At 37.3% G+C, this 15,252-nt stretch overlaps 1 protein-coding gene across 4 annotated transcripts in view; it reads left to right on the top strand.

Annotated features, from left to right (window-relative positions):
• Positions 1-15,252, top strand: part of AP3B1 (adaptor related protein complex 3 subunit beta 1) — a 284,409-nt gene that overhangs the window by 44,269 nt on the left and 224,888 nt on the right. For all 4 annotated transcript variants that reach the window (XM_059418118.1, XM_059418119.1, XM_059418117.1 and 1 more), the window contains one exon: positions 2,466-2,540. In XM_059418118.1, coding sequence (XP_059274101.1) covers positions 2,466-2,540 — 75 coding nt within the window. The remainder of the gene's footprint in view (positions 1-2,465; positions 2,541-15,252) is intronic.

Below are 15,252 nucleotides of genomic sequence, written 5' to 3'. Positions count from 1 at the left end.
GTGTACTGTTCACAGTTGTATCATCAAGGCAGTAGTCCTTGGCATGTAGTGCTCTCCCAGCAAATATTGTTAAATTAATTTGACTATAGGATTTTTTTCTTCTGTCATCTGTTAACATTTTTTTGAATAGTGAGTGTTCTGTAGAGCATTTGGGGAATCCTTAGGATAGGATCTCTGACTTCAGGTAGTCATTGAATAATTGAAACAATGGGCCCCAGAGAACATTTGGTCCCTCTCTCCTTATTTTATAGATGAGGGAATTGAGGGGGGTGTAAAAATCATTCAAAGATGTTTTAGCTGCAGTATTTTGTGAACTTTCTATACTACTCAGCAGATTTACAAAATACTTAAGTGAGAGTACCTGGGTGGCTCATTTAGTTAAATGTCTGCCTTTGCCTCAGGTTGTCATCCCCCTTCTTCGGGCTCCCTGCTCTGGGGGGATCTGCTTCTCCTCTTCCTCTCTGTTTGCCCTTCCCCCCACTTGCGTTCTCTTTCTCTCTCTCTCAAACAAATAAAATCTTTTAGAGAACCCAAAATACTCAAACCATAATATGACAGGTAAGGAAATAGAATATAAAAAGACTAGCTTGTATTAAAGTATTTTTAAGCTATCCTGTAGAAAGGTCTTATTGGGAAATTGCTAGCTGGGATTATAATGTTCAAAATATCAGATAGTATATTTTAAAATGTGTCATAAATTTATAAAACTAATAGTTTCCATAATTTTTGGTAGTTTCCTAGATATAGTGTATAACAAAAAAAGAATCTTTTTCCAGGAAATTATCCTATAGTTTAAACTTTATTTTGTAGCTATCAAAGTCTTGACTATTAATAGATATAAAGATATTCTGGGAATGAGAGTATAGGAAATGGGGATATAGGTAGACATACCACTAAATTAATAGAAATAAAACGTAGCACATAGAAACTTCCAAATGGAAAATGTGAATTAAGAAAATTCTAGAGGAAATTAGAATTAGATGACATGGTAGGCCAGGTATTAGGAGATGACTCAGGAAGGGAGTGTGATTAGAATTTGGGAGGAATGTGAAGAGTAAAAAGAATTGAGTTGGGGTTGTGACATGAGTAAAGGCATAGAGAAGCCAGAGAGTGTTCTGGTAGTGGTACATTTTTATTTGTCAAAAGCATTTGTGTAGAACAATAATGATTTATGTGCTTAAAAGGGATATTGCAAACTTTGAGGGCATTTAATATTAAGTTACATGGTTTGGATTTTTTTTTTTAAGATTTTTATTTATTTGAGAGAAAGAGGGCATGAACAGGGGGAGGGGTAGAGGGAGAATGAGAAGCAGAGCAGAGAGCTCAGTGCAGGACTTGATGCCGGGACCCTGAAATCATGACCTGGGCTGAAGGCAGAGGCTTAACTGACTGAGCCACCCAGGTGCCCAACAGTTTAGATTCTTAGGCAGTCAGGGGCTTTTGAAATCTTTCCAAGTGGCTGACTTTTATAGTAGTGTTTTAAGCTTGTGAAACTATCAGTGATGTAAATTTGGACAGGAACAGGAGACTGTTAGAAAAAGTCCTTTCTGAGATGATAGTGAAGTATTTTAGGATAGTAAGAGTGAGAAAGGATTAATGTGATTGTATAAAAAAATCACAATGAGACCTAATTATTTTGTAGATTTGAAAGAGCCCAAGATAATTCTTTGGTTTCTGGTATCTGGGAAAATTGGTGGAAATAGGAAGTTATAGCATGAATGTCATTTTATCAATGAAAAATAAGTTTGGTTTTAGACAGCAAGTTTGAGATGAAAGAGATATCTAATGATGTCCAGTTATAGAAGTGGAGCTAGGGCTCAGAGTTAGGGCTAGAGTTTGGGAAATTGATCCCCATAGTGTGTGAAAGTTAAGTCCAGAAGGTGAATGAAATGTTAGTAGTTTTAGAGATTGTAGATTAGTATAGCCTGAAAAGATGGTGATGCCCAGAATTTTAGTGGGCAGAGAAGAGGACTTGGTGAAGGGAACTTTGAAAGTAGTGGTTGGGGAAGTAGGGGGACCCGTGAAAAGAAAGCCAGGGGAGAAATAGCTTGTTTAAAATAACATTTATTCCACCCTCACCCCCGCTTCCATTGCAAATGTAGTATAATTTTAATATAAGAACCTGGGAAATAAAGAATAGCATAAATATTTAAAAAGTATTTATACCCTCATTAGCCAGAGAAAACTACTGTAAATATTTTATTATATGTCTTAAACTACTATGTATTTCTTCTTTAAAGTGTCTATGTATTTGTATATTTATATTGTTACAGAAGTCATTGGTTCTTGATGCAGGCATTTAGATGAGTAGTAAGAGAACTCAAAAAGACTTCAACTTATTAATTCCATAGCTTATTTGCTGATTCCATTTTCTAAATATTTAATGTATGTAGAATTTATGTTTTATTTTCACATGACTAATCTAAAAAAGGTTTCAGCTCTAATACTCTACTTTTATTCTTCAGATGATTGCAAAAGGGAAAAATGCATCTGAACTATTTCCTGCTGTTGTGAAGAATGTGGCCAGTAAAAATATTGAGGTACTTTTTTTTTTTTAATATTCTATTCATTTATTTGAGAGAGAGAGAGAGTGAGTGTTTGCTGAGCCAGTGGGGGTGGGGTTGGTAAGTGCAGCGGGGGAGGGAGAGAGAGAGAGGGAGGAGGGGAAAGAATCTTAAGCAGACTCTGTGTGAGTGTGTAGCCTGACCCCACAATCTCGAGATAATCACCCCATCAAAACCAAGAGTCATGTTCAACCACTTAACAGGCTGAGCCACCCAGGTGCCCCTTGAGTGCTATTTTGTTTCATAGTTTTCATGATTCCTTTTGTTGTAAAAGAATCATACTTTTCAGTTACTTAGAAATGCAGCATAAGATCCTTATGTATCACTAGATTTTTTTGGTTATAATTTAAATGTCCATAATCTTAAATAAATAAATAAATAAGCAGTATTTGGATTTTTTGGATGGAGAATCTGAAAAGTAAATTGAGATTAATTCACCTTGGTGAATGATAGCAGTTTATTGTGTAATCTTAGAAACCAGTTTACTTGAAATTCTGCCCTAGGCACTTAAATTCAAGATCGCACATACTGCATGAAATGGACCTAAATTCAGGCAGAGAAGGGCAATGTTTGAAACCCAAGTTATTATTTTCCATTATCATTATCATTCCAAATGTAATGTTCTTTTTGAAACATTTTAGCTCTGGTATACCCTGACTCTGTACAGCAGGAGGAGGGCAGAGGCAGGATGCGTTGTGAGCCTTCAGTTACTTGTCTCTGTGTGGGTTTGTAAGTAGTGTTTGAAACAGGAATTCAAAGAACTTTGAGGCCAAGGTAACGTTGGGTCAGATGGACTAATAACTTTTGATAGAGTACAAAAGAAAAATAAGTGCCCATTGAGTAGAAACTGTTGAGTAGGATGAGTAGGATGAAGAGTTCCATGACAGGGATAAGAGATTGATCTGAGCAAATGGCTTGTTTTTAAAAGAATACAAGGTAGTAAGGAAGAGGATTGAATGACCATGTCTGTCATGCATCTCACTGTCAACTGATATGGTAGTGATGATCTGGAGGATATGTTTACTCAGTAGAAAGTAGTGATATGCACATGAGAATGAAAATGCCAGCACACATGCTTCCTCTTTGCCCATTGCTTACAACTGAATATCAACTGTGGGGAATGTGCTAGGCTCTGTTTTTGAGTCTGGAAAGTTTGACGGAAGGGGCAATCTCCACTGGAGAATATCTTCAAGGACTTAGTGACATCAGGGCAGATGCTTTAGGTGGAAATAGGTGGAGTATAAGAAGTAGAAATTAAGAATATAAGGGAGTTTTTCCATAATCAAATATTGATATTACTATTAAAGCTGTATCTCTGTTTTACTTATTTAGTAGGTGCTTGCCCTAGGGTATACAGTGTCCGTCTTTCTCTTACTGGAGTCTACCACTAGAATTTATAATATACATCTTTAAGTTATCACTATCTACTTTCAAGTAACATTATAAGACTTCACATATACTTTGAAATCTTATGACAGTGAACTTCCTTTTCCCCTTCCCATCTTTTCCCAGGTTATCATGCATTTTACTTTTAAATATGTTAAAACTTCCTAAAAATATATGATTGTTATTTTTTTTTTAAGATTTTTTATTTTATTTATTTGACAGAGATCACAAGTAGGCAGAGAGGCAGGAAGAGAGAGGAGGAAGCAGGCTCCCGAGAGCCCGATGTGGGGCTTGATCCCAGGACCCTGGGATCATGACCTGAGCCGAAGGCAGAGGCTTTAACCCATTGAGCTACTCAGGCGCCCCTATGATTGTTATTTTTGCTGTAGTCAGTCATCTTTTTAAGATTGTTGAAATACAGTTAACATGCTATAACTTTTAAAGTATGCTTTGAGTGATTTATAGTGTATTTACAGAATTGTGCAACCATCACCACCATCTACTTCCTTCTATATTTTGTCACTTCAAAAAATAATCCTGCTCTCATTAGTGGTTACTCCTTATGTCCCCAGCCCTATGCAACCATTAAATCTCCTTTCTGTCTATGGATTTGCCTATTTTGGGCATTTCATATAGGTGAAGTCATATAATATGTGACATTTTTGTCTGGCTTCTTTCACTTAGAATGTTTTCCAAGTCCATTCATTTTGTAGTGTGCATCAGTACCTCATTCCTCTTTATTGCTGAATAATAATCCATCATATGGATGTACTGAGCTTTGTATATTCATCCATCAGTGACACTTGGGTTGTTTCCACTCTTCAGCTCTCATGAATAACACTACTATAAATACTTTGTACAAGTTTGTGTGTGAACCAGTGTGTTCATTTCTCTCTTATGTATCCCTTGCAGTGATATTGCTAGGTTTTATGGTTACTGAATGTTTTCTTGAGGACCTGCCAAACTCTTCCACAGCAGCTGTATCACTTTACATTTCTATCAACAATGTATGTGTTATAATTTTCTCTACATGCTCAATGATGCTTACTTTTCTTGATTGGAAAAAAATACTTTCTTTTAGAGTATAGCTCTCCTAGATGGTATGGAGTGGAATCTCATGGCTGCTTTTGCAGTTTTCAGTTTGCATTTGTCTAAGAAAAAAACTATTGAGCATCTATTGGCCAGTTCTACAGTCTTTGGAAAAATGTCTATTCCAGTCCTTTTACCATCTTGTAATTGGATTGTCTTTCTGTTGTTTATTGTTGGAGTTCTTTATATATTCAAAATAGTAGACTCTTATCTGATATATAATTTGCAAATATTTTCTTTCATTCTATGGTTTGTCTTTTCATTTTCTTGATGGAATCCTTCTAAGTGTAGACATTTTCAATTTTGATGAATTCCAGTTCATCTGTTTTTTTTTTGTTAATGCTTTACGTGTCATATTTAAGAAATGGATGCTTACTCCAAAGCCATGAAGATTTATACTTGTCTTTTTCCCAAGAGTTTTATAGATTCAGCTTATATATAGTGCTATGATCCGTTTTGAGTTAATCCAGATGCTTAACTTCAAGGACCGAAGATTTATACTTGTCTTTTTCCTAAGAGTTTTGTAGATGTAGCTTTTATATACGGGGCTGTGATCCACTTTAAGTCTCCATGGAACTACTGATTTGCTTTCTGTCAGTAGAGAATTGTAATTTTTAGAATTTCTTATAAATTGAAGGGAGGAGTCAAGATGGCGGAGAAGTAGCAGGCTGAGACTACTTCAGCTAGCCGGAGATCATCTAGATAGCTTATCTAAAGATTGCAAACACCTGAAAATCCATCGGCAGATCGAAGAGAAGAAGAACAGCAATTCCGGAAACAGAAAAACAACCACTTTCTGAAAGGTAGGACCGGCGGAGAAGTGAATCCAAAGCGACGGGAAGATAGACCCCGGGGGGAGGGGCCAGCTCCCGGCAAGCGCGGAGCAACCGCGCACAAAATCAGGACTTTTAAAAGTCTGTTCCGCTGAGGGACATCGCTCCAGAGGCTACCCGGGGCAAAGCCCACACGGGGTCAGCGTGGCCTCAGGTCCCGCAGGGTCACAGAAGGATTGGGGGTGTCTGAGTGTCGCAGAGCTTGCGGGTATTGGAACGGGAAAGCCGGCTACAGAGACAGAGCCGACAGTAATAAGCTCGCAGCTCAGGGTGACCTTGAACCGGTCGCAGGCTCGGTGAGCTCGGAGCGCGGCCGGAGGTCAGGCAGACGGGAGTAACTGGGCGCTGTTCTCTGAGGGCGCACTGAGGAGTGCGGCCCTGGGCTCTGGGCTCCACCGGGCGGAGACCAGGAGGCCGCCATTTGTATTCCCATCCTCCGGAACTCTACGGAAAGCGCTCAGGGAACAAAAGCTCCTGAAAGCAAACCCGAGCAGATTACTCACCCCAGCCCTGGGTAAGGGCGGTGTAATTCCGCCTGGGGCAGACACTTGAGAATCACTACAACAGGACCCTCCCCCGGAAGATCAACAAGAAATCCAGCCGAGACCAAGTTCACCTACCAAGGGGTGCGGTTTCAATACCAAGGAGAGCAGCAGAATTCCAGAGGAGGAGAAAGCCAAGCACGGAACTCATGGCTTTTTCCCTGTGATTTTTTTTAGTCTTGCAGTTCATTTAATTTTTTTCTTTTTCATTTTTTGTTTTTTTTTTCTCGCCTTCGGGTAAAATTTTTTTTTAACTGTTACCTTTTTCTTTTTTAACGATTTTTTACTAGTTTATCTAATATATATATTTTTTCTTTTTTATATTTTTCTTAGGTGTTTTCTTTTTTTTAAATTCTTTTCTTTTTTTTTTTCTTTCTTCCTTTTTGAACCTCTTTTTATCCCCTTTCTCCCCCATCACGATTTTGGATCTCTTCTAATTTGGTTAAAGCATATTTTCCTGGGGTTGTTGCCACCCTTTTAGTATTTTACTTGCCCCTTCATATACTCTTCTCTGGACAAAATGACAAGACTGAAAAATTCAACACAAAAAAAAAGAACAAGAGGCAGTACCGAAGGCTAGGGACCTAATCAATACAGACATCGGTAATATGTCAGATCTAGAGTTCAGAATGACAATTCTCAAGGTTCTAGCCGGGCTCGAAAAAGGCATGGAAGATATTAGAGAAACCCTCTCGAGAGATATAAAAGCCCTTTCTGGAGAAATAAAAGAACTACAATCTAACCAAGTTGAAATAAAAAAAGCTATTAATGAGGTGCAATCAAAAATGGAGGCTCTCACTGCTAGGATAAATGAGGCAGAAGAAAGAATTAGTGTTATAGAAGACCAAATGACAGAGAATAAAGAAGCTGAGCAAAAGAGGGACAAACAGCTACTGCACCACGAGGGGAGAATTCAAGAGATAAGTGACACCATTAGACGAAACAACATTAGAATAATTGGGATTCCAGAAGAAGAAGAAAGAGAGAGGGGAGCAGAAGGTATACTGGAGAGAATTATTGGGGAGAATTTCCCCAATATGGCAAAGGGAACGAGCATCAAAATTCAGGAGGTTCAGAGAACGCCCCTCAAAATCAATAAGAATAGGCCCACACCCCGTCACCTAATAGTAAAATTTACAAGTCTCAGTGACAAAGAGAAAATCCTGAAAGCAGCCCGGGAAAAGAAGTCTGTAACATACAATGGTAAAAATATTAGATTGGCAGCTGACTTATCCACAGAGACCTGGCAGGCCAGAAAGAGCTGGCATGATATTTTCAGAGCACTAAACGAGAAAAACATGCAGCCAAGAATACTATATCCAGTTAGGCTATCATTGAAAATAGAAGGATAGATTAAAAGCTTCCAGGACAAACAAAAACTGAAAGAATTTGCAAACACCAAACCAGCTCTACAGGAAATCTTGAAAGGGGTCCTCTAAGCAAAGAGAGAGCCTACTAGTGGTAGATCAGAAAGGAACAGAGACCATATACAGTAACAGTCACCTTACAGGCAATACAATGGCCCTAAATTCATATCTCTCAATAGTTACCCTGAATGTTAATGGGCTAAATGCCCCTGTCAAAAGACACAGAGTATCAGAATGGATAAAAAAACAAAACCCATCTATATGTTGCCTCCAAGAAACTCATTTTAAGCCCGAAGACACCTCCAGATTTAAAGTGAGGGGGTGGAAAAGAATTTACCATGCTAATGGACATCAGAAGAAAGCAGGAGTGGCAATCCTTATATCAGATCAATTAGATTTTAAGCCAAAGACTATAATAAGAGATGAGGAAGGACACTATATCATACTCAAAGGGTCTGTCCAACAAGAAGATTTAACAATTTTAAATATCTATGCCCCCAACGTGGGAGCAGCCAACTATATAAACCAATTAATAACAAAATCAAAGAAACACATCAACAATAATACAATAATAGTAGGTGACTTTAACACTCCCCTCACTGAAATGGACAGATCATCCAAGCAAAAGATCAGCAAGGAAATAAAGGCCTTAAACGACACACTGGACCAGATGGACATCACAGATATATTCAGAACATTTCATCCCAAAGCAACAGAATACACATTCTTCTCTAGTGCACATGGAACATTCTCCAGAATAGATCACATCCTCAGTCCTAAATCAGGACTCAACCGGTATCAAAAGATTGGGATCATTCCCTGCATATTTTCAGACCACAATGCTCTAAAGCTAGAACTCAACCACAAAAGGAAGTTTGGAAAGAACCCAAATACATGGAGACTAAACAGTATCCTTCTAAAGAATGAATGGGTCAACCGGGAAATTAAAGAAGAATTGAAAAAAATCATGGAAACAAATGATAATGAAAATACAACAGTTCAAAATCTGTGGGACACAACAAAGGCAGTCCTGAGAGGAAATTATATAGCGGTACAAGCCTTTCTCAAGAAACAAGAAAGGTCTCAGGTACACAACCTAACCCTACACGTAAAGGAGCTGGAGAAAGAACAAGAAAGAAACCCTAAGCCCAGCAGGAGAAGAGAAATAATAAAGATCAGAGCAGAAATCAATGAAATAGAAACCAAAAAAACAATAGAACAAATCAACGAAAGTAGGAGCTGGTTCTTTGAAAGAATTAATAAAATTGATAAACCCCTGGCCCGACTTATCAAAAAGAAAACAGAAAGGACCCAAATAAATAAAATCATGAATGAAAGAGGAGAGATCACAACTAACACCAAAGAAATACAAACTATTATAAGAACATACTATGAGCAACTCTACGGCAATAAATTTGACAATCTGCAAGAAATGGATGCATTCCTAGAAACATATAAACTACTACAACTGAACCAGGAAGAAATAGAACGCCTGAACAGACCCATAACCAGTAAGGAGATTGAAACAGTCATTAAAAATCTCCAAACAAACAAAAGCCCAGGGCCAGACGGCTTCCCGGGGGAATTCTACCAAACATTTAAAAAAGAACTAATTCCTATTCTCCTGAAACTGTTCCAAAAAATAGAAATGGAAGGAAAACTTCCAAACTCATTCTGTGAGGCCAGCATCACCTTGATCCCAAAACCAGACAAGGATCCCACCAAAAAAGAGAGCTATAGACCAATATCCTTGATGAACACAGATGCGAAAATACTCAACAAAATACTAGCCCATAGGATTCAACAGTACATTAAAAAGATTATTCAGCACGACCAAGTAGGATTTATTTCAGGGCTGCAAGGTTGGTTCAACATCCGCAAATCAGTCAATGTGATACAACACATCAATAAAAGAAAGAACAAGAACCATATGATACTCTCAATAGATGCTGAAAAAGCATTTGACAAAGTACAACATCCCTTCCTGATCAAAACTCTTCAAAGTGTAGGGATAGAGGGCACATACCTCAATATCATCAAAGTCATCTATGAAAAACCCACCGCAAATATCATTCTCAATGGAGAAAAACTGAAAGCTTTTCCGCTAAGGTCAGGAACACGGCAGGGATGTCCATTATCACCACTGCTATTCAACATAGTACTAGAGGTCCTAGCCTCAGCAATCAGACAACAAAAGGAAATTAAAGGCATCCAAATCGGCAAAGAAGAAGTCAAATTATCACTCTTCGCAGATGATATGATACTATATATGGAAGACCCAAAAGACTCCACTCCAAAACTGCTAGAACTTATACAGAAATTCAGTAAAGTGTCAGGATATAAAATCAATGCACAGAAATCAGTTGCATTTCTCTACACCAACAGCAAGACAGAAGAAAGGGAAATTAAGGAGTCAATCCCATTTACAATTGCACCCAAAACCATAAGATACCTAGGAATAAACCTAACCAAAGAGACACAGAATCTATACTCAGAAAACTATAAAGTCCTCATGAAAGAAATTGAGGAAGACACAAAGAAATGGAAAAATTTCCATGCTCCTGGATTGGAAGAATAAATATTGTGAAAATGTCTATGCTACCTAAAGCAATCTACACATTTAATGCAATTCCTATCAAAGTACCATCCATCTTTTTCAAAGAAATGGAACAAATAATTCTAAAATTTATATGGAACCAGAAAAGACCTTGAATAGCCAAAGGGATATTGAAAAAGAAAGCCAACGTTGGTGGCATCACAATTCCGGACTTCAAGCTCTATTACAAAGCTGTCATCATCAAGACAGCATGGTACTGGCACAAAAACAGACACATAGATCAGTGGAACAGAATAGAGAGCCCAGAAATAGACCCTCAACTCTACAGTCAACTAATCTTCGACAAAGCAGGAAAGAATGTCCAATGGAAAAAAGACAGCCTCTTCAATAAATGGTGTTGGGAAAATTGGACAGCCACATGCAGAAAAATGAAATTGGACCATTTCCTTACACCACACACAAAAATAGACTCAAAATGGATCAAGGAACTCAATGTGCGAAAGGAATCCATCAAAATCCTTGAGGAGAACACAGGCAGCAACCTCTTCGACCTCAGCCGCAGCAACATCTTCCTAGGAACAATGCCAAAGGCAAGGGAAGCAAGGGCAAAAATGAACTATTGGGATTTCATCAAGATCAAAAGCTTTTGCACAGCAAAGGAAACAGTTAACAAAATCAAAAGACAACTGACAGAATGGGAGAAGATATTTGCAAACGGCATATCAGATAAAGGACTAGTGTCCAGAATCTATAAAGAACTTAGCAAACTCAACACACAAAGAACAAATAATCCAATCAAGAAATGGGCAGAGGACATGAACAGACATTTCTGCAAAGAAGACATCCAGATGGCCAAGAGACACATGAAAAAGTGCTCCATATCACTCGGCATCAGGGAAATACAAATCAAAACCACAATGAGATATCACCTCACACCAGTCAGAATGGCTAAAATCAACAAGTCAGGAAATGACAGATGCTGGCGAAAATGCGGAGAAAGGGGAACCCTCCTACACTGTTGGTGGGAATGCAAGCTGGTGCATCCACTCTGGAAAACAGCATGGACGTTCCTCAAAATGTTGAAAATAGAACCGCCCTATGACCCAGCAATTGCACTATTGGGTATTTACCCTAAAGATACAAACATAGTGATCCAAAGGGGCACATGCACCCGAATGTTTATAGCAGCAATGTCCACCATTGCCAAACTATGGAAAGAACCTAGATGTCCATCAACAGATGAATGGATCAAGAAGATGTGGTATATATACACAATGGAATACTATGCAGCCATCAAAAGAAATGAAATCTTGCTATTTGCGACAACATGGATGGAACTAGAACGTATCATGCTTAGCGAAATAAGTCAAGCGGAGAAAGACAACTATCATATGATCTCCCTGATATGAGGAAGTGGTGATGCAACATGGGGGCTTAAGTGGGTACGAGAAGAATAAATGAAACAAGATGGGATTGGGAGGGAGACAAACCATAAGTGACTCTTAATATCACAAAACAAACTGAGGGTTGCTGGGGGGAGGGGGTTTGGGAGAAGGGGGTGGGATTATGGACATTGGGGAGGGTATGTGCTTTGGTGAGTGCCTTGAAGTATGTAAACCTGGTGATTCACAGTCCTGTACCCCTGGGGATAAAAATATATGTTTACAAAAAAAAATAAAAAATAAAAAATAAAAGAATTTCTTATAAATTAAACTATACAGTTTCGTATCTGTTCATTTGACTTCTTTTACCTAGGAATCTGAAATTTGTCTATGCTATTTCATGTGTTCACATTTTGTTCCTTCTTTGCTGTAATCTGATATTTCACAATTTTAAATTTACCTGTTGAAATACACTTGAATAATATGCTCTATGTGGTGATATATTTTAATTTTTCAAAATTTTTTTCTTTTCTAATTATCTGGGGATAGATCTGTTGCATTGTCTGGAAAATGTATATTTAATTTTTAGAAAATAGTGTACGAGTTTTCCAGGGGAAAATGAAATGAACCATTTACATCCCCACCATCAATTGTATGGGAGTTCTAGTTGGTTCACATCCCTTCCAAGACTTGATCTTCTTAGACTCTTTTTAACATTAGCCACTTTGGTTAGTATTTAATGGTATTTCATTGTGCCTTTATTTACATTTTCTTATATTTAGTGATGTTGAGCATCTTTTCATGATTCATTGATTAGTCATCTTTCCTCTAAACTGTTTAAATCTTCAGCCTGTTTTTAATTTTTTTTTTATTAAAGTGTAAAAATTCTGGTACCAGTCTTTTGTCAGAAGATGGTTATTTATTATTATTTATTTTCTCTTGGTGTGCGGCTTACCTTTTTCTTTTCTTAATACCTTTTAAAAAACAAATATTTGATTTTGATAACGTCCATTTTATCTGTTTTCTCTTCAGTTATACTTCTTTTTTGTGTGATCTGTTTGAGAAATCTTTGCCTAACCTAATGTCAAAGATTTTTCCTGTATTGTTCTTAAAGTTTAAGGTTTTAGCTGTTCTATTTAGGTCTGTGATCTATGTTACTGGTATATGATCCACAGGTTCTATAATTCACTGGGAGGATTCATAAGACTCAAAATATAGTCATAGCTATGATTTAGTATAGTCAAAGACACAGCAAAATCAGGCCCTGAAACAGTTGCGTGGGGAGAAGTACAGAGTAAATTAGATGCAAGCTTCTAAGATCCTTTCCAACTGATTTTCCCAGTGACAATTCCTCCAGCATCAGTTGTGACAAAAAGTGTCAAGTGCTGTCCACTACGAAGGCTCATTAGTGACTCAGTGCCCAAGTCTTTCACTGGGGGCTGTTCATGTAGTCGTTAACTGCCTGGCAAGTACCAAAATTCCTGACTCCCTAAAAGAAAGCAAATGTTAGAGCATAAACCATATTGTTGGAATGTAAACCATGCTTCTTAGTTAGGGAATGTGGGAATACCCCTGAGATTCAGGTTCCTAGATGCCATTAGGCCCAACTTTGTAAGCAGACTTTCTAAGGACAGCAGTCTCTGGCCTCCTCTATTAACTTTTCACTGTGCAAAGAGTTTTTAAATTAGAGTTTGCATCTGATATGAAGTAAGATTTGAGATTTCGAGATACATTTTCCTCCCAGATATTTAGTTGTACTAGTATCGTTTTTTAAATTAACATCTAATGTATTATTTGCCCCTGGGGTATAGGTGTGTGAATCATCAGGCTTAAGTACATCTCTTCAAAATCTTATAATATAAATTATTCTAATAAAGTTAAAATAAACCCCACCCACCGCAACCTCAGTTTGTTTCATGAGATTAAGAGTCTCTTAAGGTTTGTCTCCTTCCTGATCCCATCTTATTTCCTTTTTTTAAAAAGAAAACTATATCTTTTCTGTCTTGAATTATCTTTCCATGTCTTGTGAAAAATTTTTGATCTTATGGATGCAAGTGTATTTCTGGACTCTGTTCTGTTCCATTGATCTGTTTGCCATACCACACTGCCCAGGTTACTATAGTCTTGAAGTCAGGTAGTATAAGCACTCCAGTCTTGTTTTGTTTTTTAACCTTATTTTGGCTAATTTGGGTCCTTTGTCTTTTTATGTAAGTGTTAAAATTAGCGTGTCAGTTTCTTCAAAAGCCTGTTAGAATTGATCTTGTTTGCATTGAATTTATAGGTCAGTTGGGAAGAATTGCCATCTTTACTGTATTGTGTTCCAATCCTTGAATGTGGTCTTCTATAATTACCTTTTGCAGTGTCTTGTAGTTTTTGGTATACAAGTTTTGCACGTACTTTAAATTTAGCTTTTAGTAGTTTTAAATGCTTTTTTTTTTTTTTTTTAAAGATTTTATTTGAGATAGAGAAAGCAAGAGCACAAGCATCCCAGGACCCTGGAGCATGACCTGAGCTGAAGGCAGACACCTAAAAGACTGAGCCACCCAGATGCCCCTCGAATACTATTTTAAACAACATAGCCTTTTAAATTTCATTTCCCAATTGGTTATTGCTAGCATACAGAATTGATTTTTGTATATTGATCTTGTGTCCTTGTTAAAGTCCCTTTTTAGTTCTGATAGCTATTTTATAGATTTCTTTGACTTTGTTACATAAATGATCATATCATGTACAACTATAATTTTCTTTCTTTTTTTTAAAAGATTTTATTTATTTATTTGACAGAGAGAGACTCAGTGAGAGAGGGAACACAAGCACGGGGAATGGGAGAGGGAGAAGCAGGCTTCCTGCCGAGCAGGGAGCAGGATGTGGGGCTCGATCCCTGAACCCTGGGATCATGAACTGAGCTGATGGCAGACACTTAACAACTGAGCCACCCAGGCGCCCCTAATTTTAGTTTCTATTCTTTTTTTCTTGTCATATTATACTGAGTACAGTTTACGTTACAGTATTGAATGGAGGTGATGAGTATGGTTATACTTGCCTTACTTCTTATTTGGAAAGCACTAAGCCTTTTCCCATTGATTATGATATCAGGTATAGGTTTCTTTCTTTATTTCTTTTTTTAACAAGCTGTCTGTAATCATGTTGAAGAGTTCTTTGTATCCCTAGTTTGCTGGAAGTTTTTATAGTGAATGAGTTTTGAATTTTTTTCAAGTGCTTTTTCTGTAACTGTTGAAATTATCATATTTTTTTCTATTTTTTTGGATAAAGTCAATGACGGATTAATTTTCACTTATTAAACCTTTTTATTCATGGTATGTTAATCTTTTGTCTATATTGTTAGACTTGATTTGCTAACTAACTTTTTGTTAAGGAATTTCACAACTATTGTGTGAATTGAAGGATTATTGTGTTATTGAAGGATTTTTTTTTCTTTTTACTTTCATTGGATTTTGTTTTGATATTAGGATAATCAGGTTAATATTAGCTTTATAAAATGAGTTGGGATATGTTTCCCTTTGTTGTCTTA

Source organism: Mustela nigripes, chromosome 12 (genome assembly GCF_022355385.1).
Source record: "Mustela nigripes isolate SB6536 chromosome 12, MUSNIG.SB6536, whole genome shotgun sequence".
NCBI lineage: Eukaryota > Metazoa > Chordata > Mammalia > Carnivora > Mustelidae > Mustela > Mustela nigripes.
The sequence above is the reverse complement of the archived record's forward strand: the minus strand, read 5'-3'. Positions and strand labels throughout refer to the sequence as shown.